The following is a 14,728-nucleotide window of genomic DNA, read 5'->3' as shown; positions in this document are numbered from 1 at the left end:
ACTAAAAGGAACGGAAGTTCATGACTGTAGCAGTTTTGATGCCATGAAATTAAAAATCAACTTATTTTTCCCTTAATATGATACATTTTCTCAGTTTAAACATTTGATATGTCATCTATGTTGTATTCTGAATAAAATCTTGAAATTTGAAACTTCCACATCATTGCTTTCTGTTTTTATTCACAATTTGTACAGAGCCCAAACTATTTTGGAATCGGGTTTGCACATGTAGTTCATTAATATTACTCAGTACTCAAATATATAATTACACTGTAACAAGTACACCTTAAATTAAAGTGTAACCATGCCATCTATGATATTTATATTTGATCTTTTAATACTATTTACTATCTTATAATAGTATTATAGAACTATCACAAATATATTTATATTGTACAAGTATACTTATCCTTTTATTAAGTATTTTATTATTTTAAATTTGCATGTAAAAATGCCACTGAAAGTAACATAGTATCATGTTTTATTATTATACCTTTATTTAACCAGGAGGTCCCACTGAGATTCAGAGATTAAAAAATAAATAAATAAAAATAAAATAAAATAAACAGTTTGCCAAACTTTCATCCCACATTTATCTGCTGACAATGCATTAAAAATAGGAAATGAACAATTAGCACCACAAGTAAATAAGTCTAGGAATAATCGCAGTGTTTGTTATCTTTGTGTGTGTCTTCTAAAATGTGTCTCTGTATGGCTCTTTTGTTCTGTATTCCAAATAAACAAAAGCAAATGTTTCCTTAATGGCAACTCAACAGAGAACATGTGCTACTTAATAAAACTGCTAAAAATAAATAAATAAACAGCAGAAAGGCGTTATATAAATGTAATGAATTATTATTATTATTATTATATAGACTACTGCTGACTGTAATATAAATTGACTTCAGAGTACTACAAAGGTAAGAATGAAATGGGCTCTTCTTCACTCCTGACATGTATTCCTCCACCATTTAACATATTTACACTGAAACAACTGTCCACAGCATGGTGCCACATAAGCACACCATGACACAAACTATGACACAAAGATGGATCCTGCTTGAAACAGAGACTGTAAGGCAAAATGATAGATGGAAAAAAATTATGACATTTACATTAAGCAGACATTTTTATCCAAAGCAACTCTCTGTGCATTCAGGCTATAAATTTTGTTATTTTATTATTTACCAGTACAGTATGTGTGATCCCTGGGAATTGAACCCACAGCCTTTTCCGCTGCTAACGCATTGCTCTACCACTGAGCCACAGGAACACATTACAAATGATGCAAACAGAGAAATGTGGAATGTTTCATTTTAATCCTGTAAAAGCAGTTTGAAACAATATGCAGCTAGGCTGCACTGAGCAGAGAAAGACGATCTTGGCTTACTATAATTAAGACACAACAAAATGGTTACACCTTGCAGGATTATTCTGCAAATAGGTAGCTGACATTTTCATAACTCTGGTATATGAATATTTGTGTTTCTAAAAATAACGTACACCACAGGGTGAACTGCCTAAAAGCTAAATTGTAATGTTATGTGAAAGTGTCAATTTTTTTTTATGTTGACTAGCACCCCAAATAAACGTAGCAAAATAAAGTCAACTGTGACATACTGTACCCAAAAATTCTTTATACAAAGGACTAGCTGTAAAATTGATAAACATTTGGGACCAAAATTTATTTAGATGCTTTCACCTGAGCACTTTCACCTTAAGTGTTTATTCTTTAATTGCTAAAGCAATCTTTTTACACCACAGACTGAACAAAATTAAGCATATATATATTCTGTTTATATAAATATATATATATATATATATATATATATATATATATATATATATATATATATACAGAAGCACACACACATTCATTACCTCTTTAAGCTAGACTCTTTAATGTAAAGTGTCATATCTGAAGCATAAATGTTGAGTTATATACCTAAGATTTATTAGTTTAAATGGGTTTGGTGTTTGTTCAGATCACTAATCCTCAGTATGAGCGATTGTAACAGCAAGGCCCTCCCATCATCTATATATTAAATGCAGCTTCATCCCATTTCAAAGTTGTTTTAGAGCTTTTTTATTCCCGCCATACAGAAGTCACATCACAGGCGCACAAAATTAGCTTGCTGTGCACACTGTGCCAGTGGCCTTTCAAGTCTGCCTGTGAAGCGCTAAAGAGAGAGAAAGACAGAGAGCGAGCAAGCAGTGGTCATAATTAGCACATATCACACTAGCGTAATAGAGGGAGGTGTATAAATATCTTGCTCTAATCTCTTCAAATGCCTCTTATGATGTTTTCACATGCTGAGGCTAAAGGGTTCAAACATAACTAGCAGCTCTGATGACAGACTAGTGTTCTGGGAATACTGTCGTTTGGAGCCCAGCACAAACCTGTTGTGTTGAGCTGCTTAAATTATATAGGACAGGTTTCCCAATTCTGGTTGACTTGAACGCAGAGAAGGATTTGGACTAGGTTATGACAAATAAACTGACAGCTGTGAAGCTGTGAAAACTCACTAGATCCCAGGACTGGCCCACGCAGCATTTTTTATTTAGTAATTTGCTATAATTTTGTAATTTGCTATATTTGTTATTACATTGTTATTTGTTATTACATTGTTAGCAAATATCTAGATTCAAACAATTTTGTTGCTTCGGTGAAACTTTTCTTTTTCTTAGAATAGTACTGTATATAGGAAGATCTATTTGTTTTATTTATTTAGTGTTTTTGTCTAGTTGCACATGTAAAGGTTAATACAGGTTTGTGATGCTATCACAAAAATATGCACATAATGGAAAAAAATGAAGTATTGCAGAAAATTCCCCAGAATCGCTCAATTCTCAGAAGGTGAAAAAAAAATCCAACACATTCTTTATTAAATAAAAAAAGTGGAAACACATTCAGTTCTTGCTTCTTCTGAAGCAAGATGCAGTTACAGATACTGTATGCTAAATATACTGCAACATTGAATCGCAAGTACAGGTTTTACATAAATTGCAATAATAACCAGCTACAAAATGTTTTTGTAATATTGAATCTGCAAATCCCCTAGTGAATTATGCACAAATGGATCATGCAATTGTTTTAAAATATTTGAAGATGTCATGAAAATTAAAAATGTTTTAAAATTCTGTACATACAGTATCAAACTGTATAATTGTACATTATCAACCACTGAAAAATCCATATCAGTTGACCACTGCTAGTAACGAGTATTCCATAAAACCACTATTAACTAATGTTTATATCACTACTCAGCACTTATGGAGACCAACTAATAACCCTGGTTTACATGACAAGGGCTGTGTCTTCCACTGTCAAGATGCCACTTTATGAATTAATTGAATTTATTGATTTGAATATTAATATTGATGTTATTACTGTACTTACAGTGATACACTAATAAAATACACATTCAGTCAAAATGAATTTGCTTCCATACTTTGAACTGTCAATAACTTTAGGTTTTTTTAATCAGTTTAATTTCTCAAAGATTTGCACGCAGCATCATGTAGATAGAGAACACTCTAATATTCTATTTCTGATATCTGCAACATATGATCAGGGAGGGCAGCTGTTTTTAGCAAAATCAAATTTCCCATGTCTGTAATTAATACGGTAAAGGTTTATCCAAAATTAATTGAAATAATTAGCTGACCCTGTTGAAATAAGACTAAGAATTAAATGGAATTTAAAATATGAAATATTACCATGAAAAATATAAATTTACAAAGATATATATATATATATATATATATATATATATATATATATATATATATCATCCTTATTATCTTTGCACCATTTCATTATTGTTCTCAATTCACTGCAGCACAGATAAACACAAGCTGTTTTATCAGAGCAGTTTACCAATACACACTAATGATGATCATTTTCTAATCCACTGAGATGCGAATAAACACATTTGGGTTGTGTGATTACTAAAGAATCTGTTGGACTATGGAAAATAATTTAATTACTCATAGCTACATAAGACATAATGATGAATGAAAATGCTGCCAGTGCATCGCATGATACCGATTGTGTTTTATTTAACTGCAGCTGCATTTTAACCTTAGTCAAGATCAAGCAGGTCTGGGGGAAGTTCAAGATAGAGCTCAAGAAGAGTATATAATCCAGTAAATCAACTGTTATTCAGTCACACTGAGTGAAAGGACTGCGGTAATCTCCCCGGTACAGTGTGAACACAGGCATCTCAGGGAGCTTGAGTGGGCTGTTGACACTGTCAGACGGCTGCCGTCCGATAAGGGCCACTTTGCTTTGATTTGTGTCCACTGAGCAAATATAACCGGGGAAATGACAGTGTGTGCACTCAGTACTATCTTCATGAGGGTCATTAGGGCATAAAAATAAATAATGCTTTTGACGTTAAAGGACCAAACAGACATTTGGATGACTTGCGTGGAGGTTGTACTTTCACAATAAATGAGTGCTCAAGCAAGCTCAGAATAAAATAAATAAATAAATAAAATAAAATGAAGTTAGTTGTGTTTCAAAAGTCTGTTTCAGGGGTCTTTTCTGTGTATATCTGTGTGCAGGTTGGGGCCGGTGGGTGTCAAAGTCATGAATGTTTACAGAGCACATTCCTAAAGTGGCTGCACCGACCATAAATCACAGAAGGGAATCAGGTTCCACACAGCGCAGATATGAGTGTTCGGCTGCATCTAAAAAGCTGTGGACTGTGTTTTTGGACATTATGGACATCTTCAAAGTATATATATGTGACCCTGGAGCACACAACCGGTCTTAAAGTGCTTGGGTATATTTTTAGCAATAGCCAAAAAAAACAAAAAAAGAAAAAAACCTTGTAGGGTCAAAATTATCCATTTCCCTTTATACCAAAATTAATTAGGATATTCAGTAAAGAAGCTTTGTGACATGTACAAGTTGAACTGAATAACATTCTGCTATAAATAAAACCTAATATTTAATTCTTCATTAGCCCTTTACTGATCAGACATTAACTAATCGCTCAAATGTTTGGTAAGACTAAACACTAAGCAGCGTCCATGCTAAAAACTGTATGTTAACACTTTTTTAAGGTGTCCTTGTTACTCGTTATATGTACTTACTATTATAATAACAATACATTATGCATAATTACATACAAGTAACCCTAAGCCAAACCCTAACCATATAGTAAGTACATGTAGCTAATTAATATAACTCAGTACTTAAATGTATAATTACACTGTAACAAGGACACCTTAAAATAAATTGTAGCTTTAATTACTAGAGTAAAAACAAGAACATGTAATTACAAGCAGTTGCAACACCTACAGTAATGCAAAGGATGACCTAAAAAAGTACTCTAGAAGTGTAAGTGTAATACCGTGGCACTTTTATAAATACAGTACTTTTGAATGATGGCCATATTAATGTACCATGCACCTCAAATAATTTCATTTTACTACTTTTTACATTTGGTTATTTATGATTTTATCATAATTTGTATAACTGAAACATAATTTGACAAGTGTGTGTTTGTGTATAGACCAAAACCTGACAAAAAAGTATTACCATGCTATATTGATGGCAATATCATGGTAGATACAGATATTGTATATACTCTATTTAACGATAAGCCTACCATACTTTAAATAATATGACGTGTCTAAAACATAGCATTACCATGGTAAGTGATTAACAAAAAAATAGCACTACTATAGAACAGTGATTGTATCATGGCACTCTAGCATAATACCACATTGGTAGCTACACAAGATTGCCATGCCACTTTTTGGAACTGTTATTTAATATGAAAAAAAAGAAAATACTAAGTACAAATGGGAAATAAAGACTGATTTATTATGAATGAAGCGTTATGTCCATGCATCACTGTAATAAGGGAATAAAAGTATAGACCTACAGTGTTTGGTGCGTCGGTGTTGCCAGCTGAAGCACGCTTTGAGCGCTTTCTCCTGCAACATACATGACGAGGAACTGGACGAGTAAAACTCCAGCATGTGTCCCGATAACACATCCATGCAGTCAAACATCGTGCACTTTATTTCACTGAAGAATAAATGAATAAAATATCAGTCGGCTTGTCCTTCATTTGTTAACAGAAACTCCATCAACTCTTGGCAGTCGCAGATCTCTCTCCGTTTCCACACAGTCTTCAGACATGCGATCCATCCCGATCCTCACTGGCGATTTTCAGAGTAAAAACGATCGCTAAACGGATATAAACACGGTTCCGCTCGGTCTTGTGTCCCGTTCCGGTTAGCGACAGCGCTTCTCTATTATGAGGAGTGTTTTTGTAAATACAGTATATCGTGTTTAAACGCCCAATGACGGATTTCGTCTCCCGCCTGCGTGCAGCTCATATCCTACTAGTTCATTCCGACACAATGAAAGATTGAGTTGCCTAATATATGCGAGTGAACTTTCTGTGAACCCTTCCGAGGCTGCTAACCTTCAAATGACCCACACCAGTGTGACATCACCAGCGTTCACACACACACACACACACACAGCTCCGCGACGCAGGAGAGGCTGAGAGCAGAAACACATCTTTTCTTCGAAAGAATATTCCCTACACATTAAAATTTTCCTGCGTTACAACTTCACTGCAGTTGGGCTAAGAGAACAGTTCATAAAATGAGTAAAAAAACTAGTAACTTACACTTTACTTTATACATAAAAAGACTTCACAGAAATAATATTATTTAAAAGAACATTAAAAACGAAAAAGCCTACTTAGGCTATTATGTAAATACAGTATTAAAAGAGCACGTGCAGTCTGAATGTAAAGCATCCAGACATTCATTTGCATATAAATTACAATTACGTGAAATTGTATTATAGCTTAAATTTATATTTTTTATTTAATTTGAATATGTGCGATAACCTTATATTTATTTGTTTCCACTCTACAGTACATCCTAGTCCATCCCTACACCTTATTCTATTCAATTCCTATTCTATTCTATCTACAACACACATACAGGTCTTTTTGTTTTCCAATTTATTTGTCTGTTTTTTATTAGCCTATATACATATGTGTATTTTTATTTTATTCTTTTTATCATCTGTGTGTTGTTGTCTCTGTGTACTGGAAGACTGTGACACTAAAACAAATCCCCTGTATGTGCAAATATACTTGGCAAAAAAGCTTTATCTGACTCATTTATTAATATATATTATTGTATTTTGACTCGCTTGTTAGGACCTGAATCCATCTTTATATGTAACTTCATAAGTACTGCTATTGTCTTTGAAATATATAGTGTAATGTCAAATGCACCGATAGGTATTTATAGTAAATTAAAATATATGTTAGTATCATTTCTTTGAGAGTACACAAGTAGCCTTTATTTAATTAATATTATATTATTATAGGTAAAGTTAAATACGTAGAGGATTTAAAGTACACTGCAAGTGCACATAGGGACAATTAAGCACACTTCTTGTTCAGTAGTGTAGAGAACAGTAGAGCGAAAAGAAGAAAACAGACCAACAGAGAGAGAGAAAGATGAAAGAGCAAAGAAAAGAAAAAGAGTAAATTAAGACTCTATTGGTCTCTACTGATTTGATATTTGTTTTGACAAGGCATTTGTCCGGACACCAGGATTGAGCTGAACTTTTGTCACCGGACAAATCATTCTAAAGAAATCCTAATTATGGTCACTCAATGTAAAAATGAGCCTTGCATTTGCTTGAATTGCAAGGAGCACACAATTTATTATCATTATTATTATTATTATTATTTGGCACAAGCTTTTAACTATAAGGTATTCTTGTATATGCATAACACTGTAACAAAGACACCTTAAAGTCCATAATTACTTTAAAGAGTACTTTAGTTTATTTGCATGCACATTGCCCTTTTTAACCTAAAGATACAAAACTAAAGGTAAAAGAATAAGGTCACAACCTGATTGGAAAGCTTACTGAACATGCAAAACAATGCTTTGTGTTGGGCTAAATGCGCGTGTGGCATGTTTGTGTACAAATGGTGGTATTTTTACCAGCTGAGAACTCATAAAGAGTTTATACTGTAAGCTATAATGTGCAACATCACTCATGATGTGAAGAACCAGGTATGCTTCATCCTCACTTCCTGATTTTATGTTTGTTTAGATGTCTTCGGTCTTTGTTGCATTTAAATTTCAGTTGAAATCTACCAGAGTCTGGAAGAGATCTGAGATCCTCTGAAAACTTAAATCTTGGTCCTATTGTTTGGTCATATGATGCTTTATCACATACAATATACAATACAATGTTTATTAGGTAACACTTTATTTTGATTGTCATCTTGAGACATTCTACTAACAGTAAGTAACTTTGCAAAACTATGTCAACTAGCAGTCATTAGAGTATTAGTAGACTGTCTGCTTTATATCTTCTATCAATTTATTTTGATAGGTCCACAGCATTCAACGTACTGACTGTCAACTTATTCTACAAACCATAAACCTAACCTGAAAATCTATTCTGAGAGTTAGCAGACATATACATAGCTGCAAAGTAACTTTAGTGTTATGTCTAAAGTGGACTGTTAAAATAGAGTGTAACCGATTTTTAAGTGCTGCACAAAGAAAACAGATAAACACGATTATACACAATAAAACGTACTCGGTTACTAAACGTAACCTCGGTTCTCTCTAGAAGAGCGAACGAGTACTGCGTCTTAGCTAAGACGCTACGGGAAAAGTCTCTTTTCACGAAATACTGAAGCAAAAAATTATCCTTAATTTTGTATTTTTGTAAAGCGCATTTGCAGCAGTACACAGCCATAGGCGAGACGGCTCGTTCGCTCATTGGCTTGTTCTGCGGCAACTGCACAGCCTATCGAGCGCGGGCTGATGCAACGCTTCGCGCCCTTCTTGCCACTTCCCGCCGAAACGGGTGTGGCCCAACCTATAAAAGGAGCTCGAAAAGGCTGACTCACCTGATTTATTTCATCGCCGAAGCGAACCAGAGTGAATCGTGTGCACGGCAGAGAACGCAGTACTCGTTCGCTCTTCTAGAGAGAACCGAGGTTACATTTAGTAACCGAGTACGTTCTCTTACGAGAGCTCTCTCGTACTGCGTCTTAGCTAAGACGCTACGGGAACCCAATGTAAAACGCCGTGCGCGCAGGGATCACACACCAATAAACCTGAAGCAACGCCCAGGATTTACAGTGCACAGTCACCTGAGGGACTCACAGAGAGTCCAGGACAGAAAAGGGAAAAAGCCCTCCGTCCCATATCTAGCAGCATCCGTAGATGCGGCAATATGACATCACACAGCCGAGGCAAGGCCTGACCAATGTGGCAATGCGGGTCTTACGCAATACTGCCCATATAACAGTCGGCAGCGCATAGCGCTCATGAACTCAGAATTCCCCTCAGGGCCCTGATTCGCCTATACCGACAGCAGCCTTGCTTGCAAGGCGGGAACTTCCAGGTTATAGAACCTGATAAATGTAGACGGCGAGGCCCAACCTGCCGCCATACATATATCCTGCAAGGAGATCCCAGTAGACCACGCCCACGACGAGGCGACGCCTCTTGTGGAGTGTGCTCTGACGCCCAACGGGCACTGAAGGCCCCTGGAAGCGTAAGCTAACGCTATGGCGTCAACTATCCATCTGGATAGCGTCTGTCTCGAAACAGCCATTCCCTTGGAACGCCCACCGAACGAGACAAATAGCTGCTCCGTCTGCCGAAAAGCAGCAGAGCGAGACACATAAGCTCTTAAAACCCTGACAGGGCAAAGAAGACTCGAGTCTCCATCCTCCCCTGACACCGGCAGGGCAGACAGGGCAATAACCTGAGCCCGAAACGGTGTGTTGAGGGATTTCGGCACATAACCGTGCCTAGGTTTGAGTATGACTCTTGAGTCATTGGGCCCAAACTCCAAGCACGACTGGCTCACCGAGAGCGCGTGCAAATCACCCACACGCTTCACAGAAGCGAGAGCCAACAAGAATACTGTCTTGAACGACAGATGCTGAAGGCTAATCGATTGGATAGGCTTGAAAGGGGGACCCTTCAAGGCCTCCAAAACCGCCGCGAGGTCCCACATAGGGACTGACGGAGGTCTGGGAGGATTCAGCCTCCTAGCTCCTCTGAGGAACCGGATGACTAAATCATTCCTTCCTATTGACTGACCGGACGCCGTTTCAGAAAACGCCGCGATGGCAGCCACAAAAACTTTGAGCGTGGATGGGGCTCTGCCCTTATCCAACAGCTCCTGAAGGAAGGAGAGGACCTCCGTCACCTCACAACTAAGGGGTGAATAACCTCGAGCTGTGCACCAGCTGGAGAACACCGACCACTTCGAGGCATACAGATGTCGTGTCGACGGAGCTCTAGCCTGAGTGATGGTATTTAGCACTCCCACTGCGAGATCAGCGGGTAACCGTTGAGTGCCCATACATAGAGGGACCACAACTCTGGTTGAGGGTGCCAAATCGAGCCCCTGGCCTGCGAGAGGAGGTCTCTCCTCAACGGTACCGGCCACGGAGCGACATCTGCTAACTGCATCAGATCTGGGAACCATGGTTGGTTCTTCCAAAGAGGTGCTACAAGCAGTATTGAACATCTCGTTTCTCTCACCCGTTCTATCACCTGCGGAAGGAGGGAGACGGGAGGGAACGCATAAAGCGGGCAGCACGGCCATCTCCGTGACAGCGCGCTTTCGTTCTTGGAAAGAACGCGGGGCAGTGAGCGTTTTCGTGGGACGCAAAGAGGTCCACCTCCGCCATGCCAGATCTCTCCCACAACAGCCGGACTGTTTGCGGGTGTAGAGACCATTCGCCCGTAGGAACATTGCCTCTGGACAGCCTTTCTGGACCCAGATTCTGCAGTCCAGGCACATGCACTGCTCTCAGCGAGCGCACGTTGCGCTGAGCCCAAATCAGGAGGCGTTCCGTCAGCCTGCACCGGTTTCGGGACCCGAGACCGCCCTGGCGATTTATGTAGGACACCACGGACATGTTGTCCGAACGGACTACGACGTGGTGATCCTTGATATGGGGACAAAAGCGCGTCAGCGCGTTCTCCACTGCCAGCATTTCCAGGCAGTTGATATGATGGAGCTTTTCCCATTCTGACCATAGGCCAAAGGACGGTCTGCCTTCGAGCAGCGCTCCCCATCCCGAAGTGGAGGCGTCCGTCGACACCACTTTCACACTCGGGGAAGTCCCCAGGCTTACACCTGATCGGTACCAGCCGTTCGCTGTCCAAGGTGCTAGAGCCGCAACACAGCTCTGATCGACCTTGAAATGCAGCCGGCCAGACGCCCACGCTCTGCGCGGCACCTGAGCCTTCAGCCAGAACTGCAGGGGGCGCATGCGGAGCAGGCCCAGCCGCAGAACCGGAGATGCTGAGGCCATGAGACCCAGCATCTTTTGACAGTGTTTGAGCGACACAGTCGCGCCACAGCGGAAAGAACTCGCTGCACGCTGAATGCCCATCGCGCGCTGTGGTGACAGCTGCGCCGTCATGGAACACGAGTTCAGAACTATACCCAGAAACAGGATCGTCTGGCTGGGGTTCAGCGAACTCTTCGCCCAATTGACACTGAGGCCGAGCTTCTCGAGGTGATCGAGTAAAACGGCTCTGTGGTCCACGAGCTCCGCTCATGATCGGGCCAGAACCAGCCAGTCGTCCAAATAATTCAGCCCTCGTATACCTCTGAGTCTGAGAGGAGCGAGCGCTGCATCCATGCACCTCGTAAACGTACGAGGAGCTACGGACAAGCCGAATGGCAGGACTGCAAACTGGTATGCCTGGCCCTCGAAGGCGAATCTCAAATATCGCCTGTGGTTTGACGCTATCTGTATTTGAAAATACGCGTCCTTCAGATCTATTGACATATTTACAGAAGCCCCGCGCCGTATGTGACATAGTGTATGTGGGCACTGGGAAGTGGGCACGTTTACTATGCGGTGCGCTCGACCGATCTGTGTCGATCTTATGTGCGCTAGCCCTGTGTGCAGGGCTGTGCTTACATGTGGAGATGGGCACTGGGTAGTGGGCATCGTCACTGCATTTATAGCACCATCGGCCGTGGCCGGACGAGCATGCACGGGTTTCGTTTTTACAGAAACCACATGACGCGTGTGACATAGTAATTGTGGGCACTGAGGGGTGGGCACGTTTACTATGCAGTGTGCGCGACCGACTTGAGTCGACATTATGGGCGCAGGCCCTGTGTGCAGGGCTGTGCTTACATGTGGAGATGGGCACTGAGGAGTGGGCATCGTCACTACATTTATAGCACCATCGGCCGTGGCCGGACGAACGTGCACGGGTTTCGTTTTTACAGAAACCACATGACGCGTGTGACATAGTGATTGTGGGCACTGAGGAGTGGGCACGTCTACTATGTAGTGCGCGTGATCGACTTGAGTCGCTTTTATGGGCGCGAGCCCTGTGTGAAGGGCTGTGCTTATATGTGGAGATGGGCACTGAGCAGTGGGCATCGTCACTACATTTATAGCACCATCGGCCGTGGCCGGGACACCAGAAATTACACATTTTTTCGGGAAATATCTGGGTAGCCATGATAACGGTTTTCGTGTGCAGGCAAGCGGGCAACCGTACAGGCTTGCGCTTTGCAAAAAACGCTGAAACAGTCACAATCTCTGGAAACTGAAACAGCGGCGCGCTTAGGTGAGAGCCCGGCCACAGCGGAACTCGTACACCGGCGCTTCGATGAAGCAGCCATCGTGTGTAGTGCCGACGCAGCGTCATGCAGCATGCGTAGATGGCTTTCCTAGGATGACTTCGGGGCTCCCGGCCTCACCGTAATCCTCTGCTGCGGTCCCCGCGGCGCGGGGCGACGGCCAGTAGAGCGAGAACGGGGGTCTCGAGCTGCGTTGCTGAAGCTGTTGTGATAACGGCTTTTGTGTGCAGGCAAGCGGGCAACTGTGCAGGCTTGTGCATTGCAGAAAACGCTGAGACAGTCACAATTCCTGGAACTGAAACAGCGGCGCGCTTGGGTGAGAGCTCGGCCACAGCGGAACTCGTACACCTGCGCTTCGATGAAGCAGCCATCGTTAGTAGTGCCGACGCAGCGTCACACAGCAGGCTTTAGATGGCAACACCGCTTTTGCCGCCGTCCAGCAGAGGGCGGACAAAGGTGCGTCGCTATCGCCTGTTCCACCGGCGGAAGTGAGTGGTAGTTCCTGTTTTTAGCATCATCAGTGTGGAGAATGCTAGTGAGACAGACGAACGAGTTCGTGCCGAATATGGAGCGTTCCAAGCCTTCGCCACCTCTTCGTGAAGCTCAGGAAGAAAAGAGGCGGGCTTTGAGAAGTACGCTCATCCGAAAGGGAAATACCATCCAGCCGGGAACGAGAGGGGGGGCGCTGGTGCAAACCACTCGCGGCCGAGACTCATCGCGGCCAACACGAGCATTCGCCCCGGCTCCTTCTCGATGTCAGCTCGTCTGCTGGGCTTCTGAGCAGAAGGCGCGAGATCCTCGGAGCTCGCCCAGCCCTCACTGCCCGAAGCTAGCAGAGAGCGCGTGTCCTCTTCCCCCGACGCGGCCCTGAGATCGACTTCCTCGGACGACGCGCCGTCAAACAGCTGCCGCTGCCCACCAGTAAGCGATGCAGGGGGGGCCGGTGAAGCAGGGCGAACCGGCGAGCTCGGTTGAGCTGAAGACGGTTCCGGAATCCGCTGGAAGCGATGCTTTTACGGCGCCTCAGCGCAGCGGAGAGTGCAGACTCAGAGAAAAAGGCCGGGCGAGTCCTCAGAGTCACCATGGCAACAGCTCGCAGTGGGGGCATCCGCCGTCAGCGAGCGAGCGCTGCATGATCTTCACCCAGGCAGGAGACACAGATGACGTTCCGGTCTCCCTCGCTGAGTGGGGCTCTGACGAGCCTCAGGAAGGCATCTTAAAAAAGACGCGAGCTCTTTTACGAGTGTGTGTCGCAGGGCGAACACACACACACACATAAAGAACAGCTTGGATATAACAGGATTGAAAGGATATAGGCGCCGGATAGCGCAGCAGGAACGGCAGTGGAAGGCGGCGATGCCAGCAGCTTCAGAATGGCTCGTCCTGCTGATGTGCTTTCTCAGACGGCGCTTGCTTCCTCCGTGATCCAGCTATGCGTGAGCTTCGCTGAAGAGATGAAAAATCAGGTGAGTCAGCCTTTTCGAGCTCCTTTTATAGGTTGGGCCACACCCGTTTCGGCGGGAAGTGGCAAGAAGGGCGCGAAGCGCCCTTATTGGTCTGATGTTGCATCAGCCCGTGCTCGATAGGCTGTGCAGTTGTCGCAGAACAAGCCAATGAGCGAACGAGCCATCTCGCCTATGGCTGTGTACTGCTGCAAATGCGCTTTACAAAAATACACAATTAAGGATAATTTTTTGCTTCAGTATTTCGTGAAAAGAGACTTTTCCCGTAGCGTCTTAGCTAAGACGCAGTACGAGAGAGCTCTCGTAAGAGAACACAAACTGTAAAATGGGTGAGGTTCATCAAAACAGAAAATTAAATGAACCGGACTAACAGTGCAAATGCACAAGATTTCGTTTTAATCTAACCAAACCTGCCAAGTGTCAACATACCCTTAGATATTACCACTTTTTTTTTTTTGGTTAGTTCCCCCCCAAAAATATCAAATAACAGTGCTCAATATATTTATTTTGAATAAACATTTAAACATGCTTTACACATTAGGCACATTAAGTAAAACAAGCAAACTTGTGTTTTCAGCCAGGTACTGCATGTGTGTATGTCATTTTTCAG

The 14,728-nt window shown here is 42.2% G+C and overlaps 1 protein-coding gene across 2 annotated transcripts in view; it reads right to left on the bottom strand.

Annotated features, from left to right (window-relative positions):
* The window catches only part of LOC132145700 (retinoic acid receptor beta-like), a 266,819-nt gene that overhangs the window by 109,947 nt on the left and 142,144 nt on the right, over nt 1–14,728 (bottom strand). Inside the window, exon 1 of one of the 2 annotated variants that reach the window (XM_059556911.1) lies at nt 5,901–6,384. The exons of the other annotated variant lie outside the window; for it this stretch is intronic. Within the exon in view, the coding sequence (XP_059412894.1) occupies nt 5,901–6,030 (130 nt within the window). The 5' untranslated portion in view covers nt 6,031–6,384. Of the gene's footprint in view, nt 1–5,900; nt 6,385–14,728 lie in introns of those variants that run through there. 2 annotated transcript variants of the gene reach the window in all.

This window comes from Carassius carassius, chromosome 8 (assembly GCF_963082965.1).
Source record: "Carassius carassius chromosome 8, fCarCar2.1, whole genome shotgun sequence".
Taxonomy (NCBI): domain Eukaryota; kingdom Metazoa; phylum Chordata; class Actinopteri; order Cypriniformes; family Cyprinidae; genus Carassius; species Carassius carassius.
The sequence above is the reverse complement of the archived record's forward strand: the minus strand, read 5'-3'. Positions and strand labels throughout refer to the sequence as shown.